This window comes from Nerophis lumbriciformis, linkage group LG15 (genome assembly GCF_033978685.3).
Source record: "Nerophis lumbriciformis linkage group LG15, RoL_Nlum_v2.1, whole genome shotgun sequence".
Lineage (NCBI taxonomy): Eukaryota > Metazoa > Chordata > Actinopteri > Syngnathiformes > Syngnathidae > Nerophis > Nerophis lumbriciformis.
The window spans coordinates 43,273,832-43,289,722 of NC_084562.2; the positions used below are offsets into that span (position 1 = coordinate 43,273,832).

Sequence of the window (15,891 nt, forward strand, 5' to 3'; positions counted from 1 at the left end):
ACAGCTTTTTGGTTGTTAGAGGTAGAGAGTGTTTTAATGTAGAGTTCTAAATCTTTTTTAAAGGCACAAAAAACTGGTCGGGTATTCAGAAACGTATATTTATGAATATAAAACTTAGCCAATAGTATAATGAGGTTGCAAAAGTAAAATTCCTTTTCAATTTTTTTTTCATACAGTGTAAATCCAAATATCACATCTTTAAAACAAAGCACAAATTTGTCATGAATATTGTCCAGGATGATTTTACACGAGATGCGTGTTGTACGTTTCCTGTGGTCCTACGTCACCAGATCTCGTGACAAACCCGCCCAAACAAAAAACTCCCGATGACGTCACGACAGAGGATCACGGAAGTAAACCAGACGACGAAAGACAACAGGCGCAAACACAATTCAGCTGCCGTGTTTTCGACTATTACTGACAAGTAAGTCATTTCTTCTACTTTGCGTCCAACTGTACTGTTACTACCTTTTTTTTGACCTAAGAATGTTATCGAATCATTTGAAAAGTATTGGATACAGATTGGTGAGTACTTTCTAGCGGCTTGGTGTTGGTCATGGAAGAGTGTTAATGTGTAAATACAGTGCTATAAAACTAGACAACACGTACACAAATGTGATTAATGGCCTATTATTTGCCCAAGTCCCCTCGTTAGGGCGCCTTGTGAGGCCGATATTTGAGCTCTGCTAAGCTAGGTCAGTCATGCCCACTACTGCGGTGACGTGCGGTGAACTAAACAGCAGGTGAGGCATCGATACTTTTGGATGTTTTTTTCCTTATTTAAAAAAAATTTAAATTCATATGTGCAGCTCTAATCATTGTTGATTTTTAGGTTGCACATTAGAGTAACAGGAAAAAGAAGGGAGTTATTCGCTTTCATAAAAACGTTATCATAATGATATTATGATATGATAAATGGGTCCAAAAAGTATTTGATAATGTTATTAAATACTTTTTGGTGTATATATGTATATATACTTGTCGAACATGAGCACATACGTGCCGGCCCCGACTTAAACAAGTTGAAAAACTTATTCGGGTGTTACCATTTAGTGGTCAATTGTACGGAATGTGTACTGTACTGTGCAATCTACTAATACAAGTCTCAATCAATCAATCAATCAAAAAGGCCCAACGCACTTTCAGCTGCCCTCAGATGGTTTCTTTGTGAGAACCTGAACAAAACGCGCTGTTGTGTCACAACATAGTCACTAGTAGAACTCCAGATGCAGAGACGTGAGGCAAGGTTGAACAAAAAGTGCGGTTCTTTAATAAAAGTCCAAAGAAAAGAAGATCGGGCCTTGTGGTTAGAGTGTCCGCCCTGAGATAGGTAGGTCGTGAGTTCAAACCCCGGCCGAGTCATACCAAAGACTATAAAAATGGGACCCAGTACCTCAATGCTTGGCACTCAGCATCAAGGGTTGGAATTGGGGGTTAAATCACCAACAACGGCCACGGCTGCTGCCCACTGCTCCCCTCACCTCCCAGGGGGTGATCAAGGGTGATGGGTCAAATGCAGAGAATAATTTTGCCACACCTAGTGTGTGTGTGTGACAATCATTGGTACTTTAACTTTAACTTAAGATCGGGCAAACGTGCACACCGTGAAAATATAGTCCACATTGGAGCTTCCAGTGTTGAACTATATAGAAAGTATTTCATTGGTTGACAGATTTTGGCTTTATCAAATAAAAGTATTTGATACAGTTATTAAATACTTTTTGGTCCCATTTGCTTTTAACAAAGTAAATCAAGTATTGTGCGTGTATCTTACCTTTCTGTATTTGTATCTGAAGTAGGGATGTCCTGATATAGGTTTTTGCACTTCCGATCCGATACCGATATTGTTTTTGCACTTCTGATCCGATACAGATACTGACCGATACCGATACTGACCGATACTGGCCTATCCGAGCATGTATTAAAGTTTAAAGTTATTTAGCCTACTTAGTTGTCAGAATCATGTTGAAAAGGGTTTTAGTACTCTTGATAACAACTAGCCAGCTGAATTAGGGGAGTTTGAATAATACACAATGGTTGGTAACAAGAAACTGACCTGTTTATTCAAGGATAAACACAAAATAGACACAATTATACATGACAAACAGAAATGGCATCATTGAAACTAGGGCTGGGCGATATGGCCTTTTTTTAATATTGCGATATTTTAAGGCCATATTGCGATACACGATATATATCGCAATATTTTTCCTTAGCCTTGAATGAACACTTGATGCATATAATCACAGCAGTATGATGATTCTATGTGTTTTGATTGATTGATTGAGACTTTTATTAGTAGGTTGCACAGTGAAGTACATATTCCGTACAATTGACCACTAAATGGTAACACCCCAATAAGTTTTTCAACTTGTTTAAGTCGGTTGATTTATGATACAGATATATACTATCAGATATATACTATCATCATAATACAGTCATCACACAAGATAATCACATTGAATTATTTACATTATTTATAATCCAGGGTGTGGAGGGGGGCGCCGGATGTAAGTGTCAAAAAGACAGCCAAAAGAGTTTGATATGAGAATAAATCTAAAGTTAAAATATAGGGTAGAATTGCACCCATTTGCAGGAAATGTAGTCTTGATTTTCAAAGTTTTCTTTCAAGGCTTGCATGTCTACATTAAAACATTCTTCTTCATACTGCATTAATAATATATGCTACTTTTAAACTTTCATGCAGAGAAGGAAATCACAACTAAATAGATCACTAATTTTTTCAGACGGTGTTGATCTGGAAATTTTTGCCTCAGCATTTTGATGGTGTGGGCGTGTGGCACCGAACGGAGATAAGCGTCTCGACAGACGTTATAATATTTGAACAATGATGACGAAAACGGTTTTCTCTGTCGTGTCCGTGTGTCGAAAATTGTTATGCGCTTATTTTTTTATTTGATTTTGTGCGTGGCATAGATTTGCCGTGCGCAGAGGACGTTTGAGCAGGCGCGCACCTTAGCGGCTGCGCTAGCATCACAGCTAACGTTAGCCATGCTCCTACCTCTCTGCTCGGGGAGGACGTATACGTATGTGACGTATGTCGTGACAGTATGTGATGTATGACGTGACAGTATGTGACGTGTGTAAGAAGGTGCGCTAGCTGTCTGTGAGAGGGACACACAGGAAAGAGTGAGAAGAGCCTGTCGTGTAATGCCAGCAGCTAAAAGCAACTGCCTGAGATTCCACAGACCTGTGGATGTGTTGAAGGTGTGCTGGAAAATGCGGAACGGAAATTACGGAGCATCAGAAAAGTGGAATGTACTATTTAAATCGGTGCGTTGGAAAACACGGACCGGAGTTTTTTTTAAAACTAGATCTGGATCGGCATTTTCCCATGCCTTGCCGATACGCATTTTTTGGCAAATATCGGCGGCCGATCCAATCCAAATATCGGATCGGGACATCCCTAATCTGAAGCAGCATTAGCTATCCTCCATGAAAACCTACGTTGTATGATCACATTCATTTGGTCTTAAAGTCCAGTTTAGAGAAGTATTTAATCTTGGATACAGTATATAATCCTCCATATTGGCAGACACATTCATTTAATTAAATTTCATTCCAAGCAATAAAACAATATTTTTGCATCTGACAAAAAACACCCACAAACGCTGGCTTACTCTAATAAAAATGCCATGTTTGTTATAAATACAGTAAAAAAAAAAAAAGGCTGGCTTCCGCTGGAAAGACATGTGTCTGCTAGCTTGAGCGTCCCCACTTCTCCTAGTGTGGCGAGACAGAGTACTGCTGAGGCATTGAAGTGCAAGTTGACAATATATCGCCCCCTACCTTGATGCAGAGGTACTTCTTGCCTAATGGCCTGCCTGTTCCCTGTGGCAACAAGCAGGCACCCGCTCAATACATTTTGTGTGTAGCCGTGGAGGCACCACCTGTGTCTGCCTCACTTCTTGTCTCCCGCGTTATTTTCACCAGGAAACACGGAATGGCCGCAATTTTGACCATGAAAATTATCACAATATACAGGAACCACAAAATCACAGAAAGCATAGACCAAAAGATAAATATTAAAACTTATTTTATTGTATTACTTCGTTTTTGAACATCTCATGGTCATGGTTAAGACTTTTACCTCCCTGGTGGCAACTGCCTCAATTGCCTCCCCTGACAGCGTGTCACTGTCCACGAGCTACGTCTGCTTTTTCCATTCAGTCAGTATTTTTTTACTTTGGTACTTGAAGTTGTTTGTGTTCTACTGTGATATGTTGGTCATGTTCAAGGACTGTTTTCACTGCTGGACTCTGAAAAGAGGTTCCGCAGCCTCCGTAGCAGAACCCCCAGGTTCTGTAACAGCTTCTTTTCTCAGGCCATCAGACTCTTAAATGCATCATAATAATCCCCTCAATTCCCCCCAAAAACGGATTAACTCGTTGGACTATAAAGACAATATAACAGACATCCATAAACGTGGATGCATATGCAAAAGTACAATATATTTATCTGTACAGTAATATATTTATTTATATCTGCACTTATTGCTCTTTTATCCTGCACTATAACGAGCTAATGAAACAAAATTTTGTTCTTATCTGTACTGTAAAGTTCAAATTTGAATGACAATAAAAGGAGGTTTAAGTCTAAGTCTATTAGTGACTTACTTACTAGGTGGAGAGGTTGTAATACTAAGTCGACGGCGCTCAAGATTTTCCATGTGACCTTATTGTTTAAAATGTTTTAAAAAGGTTGGTAGCATTGAAAAAGCTTGCAAAACAAAGAAACAGAAAAAAGTGGTTTCACAGTTACGGTGTATTTCTAATTGATTCAATTCATGAAATTGGCGTGGGAAGTGATGGAAAATTTGAGTGAACATGGCTGGTTGGGCTCAATTTGTCAGTCACATCACAAGCGACCAGGCAATAGGCGTGTCCAAAAAAATCAGTCTGCAAATCGATCAATTTAAAAGATATTTGACAGACTCACACATGAATGTATAAATGATATTATAAAACAGCGGTACTTAGATTGCGCAAAACTGAATGGTACAAAAACCGAAGCAATTTTTTCAATAAACCTGCTCAGTGGCCTTGTGGTTAGAGTGTCCGCCCTGAGACTAGAAGGCCGTGAGTTCAAACCCCGGCCGAGTCATACCAAAGTCTTTAAAAATGGGACCCATTGCCTCCCTGCTTGGCACTCAGCTTCAAGGGTTGAAATTGGGAGTTAAATCAACAAATGATTCCCGAGCGCGGCCACCGCTGCTGCTCACTGCTCCCCTCACTTCCCAGGGGGTGAACATGGGGATGGGTCAAATGCAGAGGATCATTTCACCACAACTAGTGTGTGTGACTATCGTTGGGACTTTAACTAACTTTAAAAATTATGTAATCCAATTGATCTGTTATAGACCATAAAATACATATGTGAAATCCATATACATTATGACTTAACATACTTTTACTGAAGCAATTGTTGATTGAGAAGGAAGGAGAGAGACACAAATACACCACCTTTGTTCTTTTTTTTTTTAATTCAATAGTTTTTTTTTCTTTCGTTTTTTTAAAATCAAAGTTTGCAAAGCACTTTGGCATCATGGGTTGTTTTGTAGCTGTTATCTGTTTGGGCACTCGTCTCAGATGGAATGACACGCAGGAAAATGGACAAGTTTGTTATGTACAATGTTCGGTCGTACAATACCTGATACGATATATAAAAACTTATACGAAAAAGGAGATTATTAAAAACTGAGGTACTATATGCTATGTTGTAAACTATCTTAAATTAAAAAATAGTTTTGGGCCGCAAATAGTCTCTGAGCCAGACTTTGTTTAGCCCTGCTTTTCAAAACTTCCAGAGGAGGAGAGGTTGCTCATTTTACGGCTTTTTGTCCACAGATTAGAGCTATCATGCTTGGAGGCTTCAAATCAGAGAAGTTAAAAGTCAACCTCCGGCTAGTCGTCCAGAGACTTAAACTCCTTGAGAAGAAGAAAAGTGAGAGCAACCAGTAATTTTTTTTTAGTTCAACCCAGTCTGAAGTCTTATGTCATGTTTCCCTGTTTTTGCTCCAATTATTTTACAATGTAGCTGAGCTTGCTCAAAAGGCTCGCAAGGAGATTGCAGATTACCTGTCATCAGGAAAGGATGAGCGGGCACGGATCCGTGTGGAGCACATCATCAGGGAGGACTACATGGTGGAAGCCATGGAGATCTTGGAGCTTTACTGTGACTTGCTGCTGACACGCTTCGGTCTCATTAAGTCTATGAAGTAAGCCTTGGTGAACTTTCGTATGTGCATTTGTCCAGTTGTTAAATAATTCAGTGTCTTTTATCAGGGAGCTAGATCCAGGCTTGCAGGAGGCGGTGTCCACTCTTATCTGGGCATCCCACCGCCTTGAGGCTCAGGTGTTGGAGTTAAAGATCGTAAGTACTTTCGGCACCAAATCTGGTTTGATTTCTGTTTGTCTAGTTTGGAAGGTTTGATCTTTGAATTACTCTTACAGGTATCAGACCAGTTATGTGCAAAGTATAGCAAGGAATACGGCAAGCTGTGCAGGTCAAACCAGATTGGAACTGTCAATGAACGAGTGAGCATACGTTTCCTGTTACTGCCCTGAAGGGGGACTGCACTTTTTGGGGAATTTTGCCTATCGTTCACAATCATCATGAAATCATCATGACGTCAGATGTATTTTTTTGTTATGCATTCAAAATATTAAATAAATGCGATCAAAAGTCTGTTTACAATGGAGCCTATGGGAGCCGCTCTATTCTGCCTGTAAAGCTCTTAAAAGACATCCAAACACCTCCATTTAAGTTTCATATACACAATGTAAGTATATATGCAATGTAGTAACAGCCACATTTATAATAACATTTATATATTAAGTATTTTGCTCATTTTAAGCATATGCGGCGCATTGATTTAAAAAACTTTCAAATTTTTAACAACCTCACTGATTATTACTCACTGCAGACTTCATGAAAGCCAACAAACATAATGAAACATCACTTATTTACAAGGTATGCTGTCATTAAGATGCCGACTGAGGGGGTGTTCATATATTCCCATTTAGATTAAAACTGATTTATAATCCTCGCGAAGAAAGAGATGGTGGAAGTAAGCATTTTATCATGTTGTTCTCGCCATTTCCGGGTCCAAATTGGCTGTCAAATTTTATCAACATGTTCGAATACGTCCTCGTCCTTCTACTTTCCAGGTGAGAGGCATGATTTAGAATCTAGAATAAAGTTTGACGAGCAGGGAAGCAACTCATCAGTCGATCATGTCAACTTTGGCACGCAAGCTCGTGATCACAGCGCCGCTATAAATTAGCGCTTATAATAACAATATCAAAAATACTTGGTTAATATTCAAGTCACAAAATGTAAATTGAGTATTGTAGGCACTTTTTGGATGTTTTTTTTATTGGGTTGTATCGGCGGAATAGAGAACCTTCCATTGGCCCTGCTGTTAGCAGACTTTTATTTACAAGTTAGAATGCATAAAAAAATACATCCGTCGTCATGTCTTTCATAATGACTGTGAACGATTGGCAAAATAAAAATTAAAAAGTGCAGTTTCCCTTTAAGAATGCATGATCATGTAGCCAAGAAAATATTCAAGTGCTTCTAATCTGATGTTTGCAGCTGATGCACAAGCTGAGTGTGGAGTCCCCTCCTAAGATCTTGGTGGAGCGCTACCTGATTGAGATAGCCAAGAACTATAATGTTCCGTATGATGCTGATGCGATCGTCAGGGTAGGCATTAAAAAATGTTGCCAGTCAGGATTATGTCATTTGTTTTGTATACTTACAGTTGTGTCACTTTTTCCTTGACAGCCCGAGGTGAGTCACGGAGAAGAAGCTGACCTGATTGATGTGAACAACTACAAGAAGCCTGGAGGAGGAAGTGGAGGTGGAGGTGGCGGTGGCGGCGGGTTCACTGCTCCAGTCATGCCAATGCACATGCCCATGCCCATGCCCATGCCCATGCCTATGCCTATGCCCATGCCTGTAGCTTTCAACTACCCACCTCCCAAAGGAGCAGTAAGACATTTCTTTTGAACAACAATTACATTGCACTTTCAAAAATGTTATACCATATATGATGTTTTAATAAATAATCATCAATATGCGTTAACACCTCAAGATACATTTAGCATCTTTTTGTATGGTAGTATTTTTTTGTAGTTGTGTACTTATGGATGAGTTTGACTTTGTTAGTTTAAGGTTTTTAATATTCTCCATGGGGTACCTTAACAATCAATGAATGCTGATTTCATTACGTTGTATTTTTCTTAACATTGCACTGCCGTGCTACATTTCGCTTCATTCATTTTGTTCTGGAAAAAAAAAGCAATTACCGTATTTTTCGGATTATAAATCGCAGTTTTTTTCATAGTTTGGCCGTGGGTGCGACATATACTCCGGAGCGACTTATGTGTGAAATTATTAACACATTACCGTAAAATATCAAATAATATTATTTATCTCATTCGCGTAAGAGACGAAGCAAATGGTAGCAATCGTCACACACACGTCAGCAATCGTCACTCACACGTCAACCAATAAGAATTCGGCGGGGAATGGTCATGGCAGAAGTGCATTGTGGGTCATGAGATGCTAACTGCTATATGCCAAATGCTACTGCCATAGCTATTAAAATGGATCACATCAACATTGGCGGTAACTTATAAAAACTGAGAAGGGCTGAACTAAAATGGCACCTAAAAGGAAATCATATGCTGCAGATTACAAGCTGGACGTAGTGAAATATGCAGCAGAGCACGGCGATCGAGCAGCAGAAAGAAAGGACATACCAGAGGCGAAACCGGGGAGGAAGATTTCGTCGGATTTAGCGATCGGGAGTGACAGATTGTTTGGTAAACGTATAGCATGTTCTATATGTTATACGGTAGTTATTTGAATGACTCTTGCCATGATGTGTTGCGTTACCAGGCACGTTCTCAGTTGGTTATTTGTGCGTCATATAACGTACACTTATTCAGCCTGTTGTTCACTATTCTTTATTTAATTTAAATTGCCTTTCAAATGTCTATTCTTGGTGTTGGATTTTATCAAATAAATTTCCCCCCAAAATGCGACTTATACTCCAGTGCGGCGTATATACCGGTATATGTTTTTTTCCTTCTTTATTTTGCATTTTCGGCCGGTGCGACGTATAGTCCGAAAAGGACGGTTCATCGGAAATAAACATATTTAAGTTATTTGTTATGTATGCTAAACGTGCAAAATAGTTTCCTCCTTAGTTACATTGATATATATTTTGTAGCTATATTTTTCCAAAATTTAATTGACGATGATGTATGTGTTATATAGGTCTCGCTTATGTCAACAACCAGTCTAAATTGCTCGAGTGTGTCATACAGTCTGAGAACAAGCATTTACGCAGTGTTGCGTTCAAGTATTCAAAACAATGCATTCATTTTGTTTGGCCTGTTTGTTGTTTACCTGCAGGAACCATTTATTCCGCCCGTCGGATCCTACAACAGCTTCCCGCACCCTGTGGGAGGAGGGCAGCCCCCTCAGCTGCCCACTTCTCCTCCCACATACGAGTCTGTAAGTGACCAAACTTCCCATTCATGAACCCTTCCTGTTACCAAAGACGGACAGATGGACAGGGCAGGGCAGGGCATCACTCAGGGAAGAACAGTTCACAAAGCTTTTGCTTCTTCTTCTGCATTTCTATATCTATCGCAGAGTAAGCTTAGTTTCTATTTTGTTGGTGCATGAGAAATAAGCAGCATGAATTGCTTGTATAACCATTAACAACACAGTGGTCAAACTGACAGACTTGGGTTTTTGTCGCACAAAGCTGAGTGCTGTAGTTAAAACTAAAAGCAATCGCATGCTCATCAAAGGTGATGGTATCCCCAGAGCATTTGCTTTTTATTTATATTCTTGAATCACTAACACGACATAACCTACACTGCAATACAACACTAAATAATAGGGCTGCACGATTTTTAGAAAAATTCTAATTACGATTTTTGTCTCTAAAAATGCGATTGCGATTTAATTTGGGATTTTTGCATTTTATACATATGAATGCGTAAGACTGCAAAAATAACAAGTGAAGGAATAAATGTTACTTTTAGACTGTCAAATAACATATTCTTGTCTCGAGGTGCCACACATTAGAACAATATACAATAACAACTAAACAATGTGATAAGACACCCATCTTACTGACTGAAAAACGTGAACAATCATATTACAGTATCTGTAAAGCCCGCATTTCATGTTTTCTTTGTACACAGGTAGCCAGACAGCATATGTAGTTGTAATAAAAAGCATGACGTGCTGCATATTATTGCTGCAATATTATTACTCGATGGACAGTTGTCCGTTGGGTCAAGTTGGCCGGGGACACTTTTTTCCAGTTGATTTTGGGTACGCACTACATTTATGTCGGCATAATTTGGCTCCAGTAATATATGGAGGATGAACTACTACTTTTAGACGCGAGCACAAAGGAAGGGTGAGAGGTTGGAGGAGACGGAAGCCGGGAGAGTGAGGTCGGCGTGACTTGAAGCTGTAAATCTAGAACTTGAAGCCAAGCTATTTTGACATGGAGTGCTTACCCAAATAAACCGGAAAAAACGTCCCCGGCCACCTGGACCAAACCGACAACTGTCCATCGAGTGAGTCACTTTAATACCGATCATGATACACGCAGCACGTCATGCGTGTTATTACAACTACATATGCTGTCTGGCTAGCTGTGTATAGACAAAACCTGAAATGTGGGCTATTACTTTACTCTAATATGATTGTTCACATTTTCAGTCAGTAAGATTGATGTCCTATCGCATTGTGTTGTGCATTACGAACTCAAACGCATTTCGTGCTGACGTAAAAGCTAGCTTATCTCTTTCCGCAGCTAACTTTTATGGCTAATGCCGAAGCATGGCAATGTGTTACTATGCTAGATAAAGAGTTCCTCAGTGTTCAGTGTTGGTTACACAGGTTCCGGAACAAAAATTAAGTATTGTTGACGGTTTTTGAATGAATTTTTAAAGTGATTTAGGGGTAGAAATGATTGCTCCCATTAGCTGCATTTTAGCCAGCAAGAACAAGCCAATTTTTTACAAATTAGAATGCAAAAAAACCAAAAACGTTTGTCTTCTTGTCTCTCATAATGTTTGTGAATAATAGGTAAAATAAAAATATAAGTGCAGCTCCCCTTTTAAGTAAATGTTGAAAATCTTAAAGTGCACTTTTTTCCAAGTTGGAAAAATTATGTTGGGTTGTCTTTTTTTGTTGTTGCCAATAAGGGCTATCTTGCTTGTTCGTCCGTGTTGATGCGCTCATATTGCCCATCCAATTTGAAGCTGAAATATTACCACAAAAAGACATTTGGCTTTGTAATTATGTGTTTTCATCTTAATTTGTATTACTTTGCGGAACTTCTTACTAGCAAGTAGCGAGTTGGGAGGCGCGTGTGCGTGCGTGAGTGCGTGTGTGTATTTGTGCGTGCGCGTGAGCTAGAAGTCCTCCTCTCCGTCCACCAAGACAAAGGTTGTGAATGACTGTACAAAGTGCTCACTGCGTTCAGTTAATTGTACTGTTAAATAAACGCACTCAAGTGCTGAGAGCGATGGACTCTTTCTCCCTGTTTGAAGTGCAAGATGAAAACAAACACACGTAGACATAGCAATTTATCCATGCCACCAAAGTATTTTAAACTTAATTTTCATTTATCGTTCAATTGATTGAACTTTGATTGGCTTAGGCCGAGTCACTATCAAAACTTTTTCCAAGGTGCACCTGGTGTTTGTTAATGGCGTCCTGACTGCCTCCACTGCAGCACACACAAACTTGCGGTTTCCTTAAACACTTTTGATTGGCCATTTTGCAAAGGACGCAAGGCTCAATAATTCTGATTGGGTAACGTGTCTGTCAATCAAATGCCGGTGACGGCAGAGAAAAAAGCCCCCCACCTCTCGCGGTTTAGAAACCGAACTAATTAAAACCTCGGTGTGGGTTTGATGTCGATTAATCGTGCAGCCCTAATGGATGACGAGGGCACTGTCACAAACACTCTTCTTCTGTTTCAGATTGATGACCTAAAAAACTCACATCCTCTTCCTTTCCAGGCTGTAGGTGAGTCCTACCGAGTATCTAAAGGCTGTAAAACTTTATACAGTTTGAATACAGTTCATTATGGGATTTGTTCACAATTTGGAACTGACAGGAAATAACAGAAACCATCATAAAACATACATATAGATCCATATATCAATGAATCTGTTGAGGCCCTGAATTCTTAAAGCTCTGGTTGACGCGTCTCTTTAATATTGCTTAAAAGTCGGCAACGGTACTTCTGAATTGGCAGACCGGGGTGGTGGTGGTGGTGCCGCCTTTTTAAAGAAGGATAACGATATGGTGTGTTCCAATCACACTCCTGAGCCTCCTTTGGACAGTTTATTCCAGAGTGCTCGGAAGAAGGTACGATTGTTAGTCAAACTTCAGATACAGGAGGTTTGATGCGGTTTCTGTCCTGCTCGAGAAATACTGGACCAGCTCTACACCCTTGCAAGGCTACTGGAGGGTGTGTGGGAGTTTGCCCAACCAATCGACATGTGCTTGGTAGGATTGGAAACACGTTTGACCTTGTCCCTCATATGCTATGTTGTATGTGCTCTGCGGGTACAGGATTTTTAGTATCTTCCTACAAGCCATTCAGTTATAGTACAATTGTAGCATGATCCTGGTTTATTATTCCAACAATAAGTCTGCACTGTAAAGGCTTCCCTTTATCGGTTCTGTTCACAATTTTCAAGGAAATCATCTGTAAGCACAGCCTAGGCAATGAGGGTTTCCAAATTGGGGGCCTTAGGATGTCATATCTGTTGTTTGCAGACGATGTGGTCCTATTGGCCTCATCAAGCTGTTGCCGGCAGCGTTTATTAGGGCATGCCTCACTTGAAAGAGTTCAAGTATCATGGGATCTTGTTCATGACTGAAGAAAGGCAAGAGGGATGGACAGGCATAGCGATCGCTGTACTGAACCTTCGTGGATGAAAAAACAACGCTCTCGATTTACTACATTCTCACTTTCACCTATGGCCACAAGCTTTAGGCAGTAACCCAAAGAGTTACAATAAATACAAGCAGCCAAAATGAGTTTCCTGCGCCAGGTGACTGGACTCACCCTAAGAAATAGAGTGAGTAGCTCGGTGTAGAGCTGCTACTCCTTAGCATCGAGAAGAGACACTTGACAGGTCCTGGGCATGTTGTTAAAAATAGTCCTGGACGCCTCCCTGGTGAGTTCTTCCAGGCATGCCCAGCCATAAGGTTGCCCCAGGATAGACCCAGGACACCCTGGAGGGATTATGCCTCGCTGTTCCTCAGGTGAAACTGGAAGAAGTCTGAGTTTCTCTACTGAGACCGCTGCCCTCACGACCCGACTAAGCGAAAGAAAATTGATCTGGGTTTTTGACTTGCAATACACAGATCATTTTTAACAGATCACAAATTTCTGCTGTATTTTATGAATTAAATGTAATTTTTGGCTTTTCCCCTAACCTCCCAAGAGCTGTGTGGGTAGAATCCCTTTTGATTAGATTAAGCAAATAGGACAAACTTGCTCAGTCACTGCATATTTTTCCGCAGGTCCTTCATCACAGATATATGACAACACCACCCTCCCAGAACTTCCCTCTGTCCCTGACACGCTTCCCACAGCCTCCTTCGGCGGAAACACCACCACTTCAGATGACCTCGACTTTGATGACTTGTCACGACGCTTTGAAGAGCTGAAGAAGAAGACTTAAGAGGTTTTTTTTTGTTCCTCGTCTTTGAAGACCAATATTTGGGCTGGTGGTTCTGTGGGAAGTAAAACTTGCTTTAGGCTCAGAATTGGCTATTTATATACAAATCTTATATTTACTTTTACCTTATATAGAATATAATGAATATACATATTACTGAGGTTATGATTGCAAACAGTCTGGTTATATATTTTACTTTATGAAGCTTCACTGTTTAAACACTTGCTTTTCCCTGGTGTGACATACTTTGCAATGCAATAGTTTTGTCTGTCAAACACAGCAGTCAGGCCGTCCTTGATTGTTTTTTGCACATTATGACGTAACGCTGTGATCTCTGTTTCATCCCAGACCTGTCCAACAAGTCCGACTCCCCCGTCTACCTTGATAGGTGTTTCTGTTAAGGTTTCTGTTGCGATAACTCTATTCAATGTGTTCACCACACATAGAAGCCATAAAGACACATGGCGTTTCTGTGTGACAACCCATAGCAGTTGTTTGGTAGAAGAACATTGTCTTATTATATATATATATATATATATATATGTGTATATTTTAACATATCTGATCACACAACCTGATTTTATATCTATATATTACCGTAAGCCCAAAGAGAGGTTCTAGTTCTCCATGTGTCTCCACACATCTTCCACTGTATGTTTACCGCTGTATTTGCCTTAAATTGTACACTCCCACCGGAGGCCTGGTTGGTCTACCAGGATAGCACATCATTTTTTTCCATCAGGACCTGATACATGTTCATTTGACCGCAAGAACAAATGGTTGGGTTTTGATTAGCTTGTGAGAAGTTGCAGTGAGAGTTGTCATGCACTTTTCACGTGTTTTCCAACCTGACCACACCTCGCTCAGCTTGTTTATTGAGAGGAGCCTCAAATGATTCGTCACTTTCTGGAAAGAAGATGAAAAAGCTAACGAGGAGAGTTAATAACACTACCAAAACTGCTCTTAGATTATTGGACGATGTTACCTTTGTACAATAAACATTTAATACAAGTATGAATTTGCCAACGTACTATCTGTATGTTTTTCAGGTTGTTTTTCAAAATGGCGCGGTTTCAAAGGACATTTATTCTCAACCCTTAAGTCTACATGACAAACGGGCATGCTCAAAAAGTGTTTTATGTCAGATATCTTTTTTTTTTTTTTTTTTAACTTTCAACGCTTTGAATTCTTCAGCAGCTGCAGACCTATCCATAGATTTCATTTTTTTTTTATATATTTGTAATGTTTTATGCCTTTTGTAAAAAAAACAACAACCAAAAAAACATTTTCTATTAAGGTTAAAGTTAAAGTATCACTGATAGTCACACACACACTAGGTGTGGTGAAATTACCCTCTGCAATTGACCTTGTTCCAAACCCTTGGGAGGTGAGGGGAGCATTGAGCTGCACTGGTGGCCGTGCTCGGGAATCATTTTGGTGATTTAACCCCCAATTCCAACCTTTGATGCTGAGTGCCAAGCAGGGAGGTAATCGGTCCCATTTTTATAGTCTTTGGTATGACTCGGCTGGGGGTTTGAACTCATTGGTACAACACAAAATATGCAATATTTCCAAAAACAAGGTTCAAAGTAGAAAACTCGAAGTAATTACAGCCTTTATCAAGTCAATAATTAATAATAACACGGATTTTAATGCCTTATTTATTTTTGGAACGGCAGGTTTTTCCAAAAACTCACCCCATCTTTTCTCAGCCAAAAAATGGACGTACCGTACTCAAAGTGTCATAAGTAAGTCTTATTTATCCATCCATTTTCTACCGCTTATTCCCTTCGGGGTCGCGGAGGGCGCTGGAGCCTATCTCAGCTACAATCGGGTGGAAGGCGGGGTACAACCTGGACAAGTCGCCACCTCATCACAGGGCCAACACAGATAGACAGACAACATTCACACTCACATTCACACACTAGGGCCAATTTAGTGTTGCCAATCAACCTAAAGTCTTATTTATTTTAATTTTAATTTTAATTTTAGCTTCCGACGGTTTAAATGTTTTAGCAGCTTCAGAACTATCCATATATATTAAGTTTTTATATATGTAATGTTTTTGTTTTTACATTTAATTGCTGTTTCCCACCAAGGCCTTCAGTGATCCGACTTCAAT

General features: G+C 39.9%; 1 protein-coding gene across 1 annotated transcript; it reads left to right on the top strand.

Moving 5' to 3' along the window:
• Window positions 1–282: 282 nt before the first annotated feature.
• On the top strand, window positions 283–14,964 carry LOC133616146 (IST1 homolog). Its single transcript, XM_061975271.2, has 10 exons — window positions 283–424; window positions 5,868–5,964; window positions 6,058–6,238; window positions 6,306–6,393; window positions 6,474–6,557; window positions 7,621–7,731; window positions 7,813–8,019; window positions 9,451–9,552; window positions 12,054–12,099; window positions 13,612–14,964. Exons 2-10 carry the CDS (start codon window positions 5,880–5,882, stop codon window positions 13,770–13,772), a joined length of 1,065 nt encoding a protein of 354 aa, XP_061831255.1. The 5' UTR covers window positions 283–424; window positions 5,868–5,879; the 3' UTR covers window positions 13,773–14,964.
• The last annotated feature ends 927 nt before the right edge of the window (window positions 14,965–15,891 follow it).

Coding starts and splice junctions, on each gene's coding strand:
- LOC133616146 (XM_061975271.2), top strand. CDS start 5,880: ATGCTTGGAGGCTTCAAATCAGAGAAGTTAAAAGTCAACCTCCGGCTA. Junction 6,239..6,305: donor GGTCTCATTAAGTCTATGAA/GTAAGCCTTGGT, acceptor GTCTTTTATCAG/GGAGCTAGATCCAGGCTTGC. Junction 9,553..12,053: donor CTCCTCCCACATACGAGTCT/GTAAGTGACCAA, acceptor CTTCTGTTTCAG/ATTGATGACCTAAAAAACTC.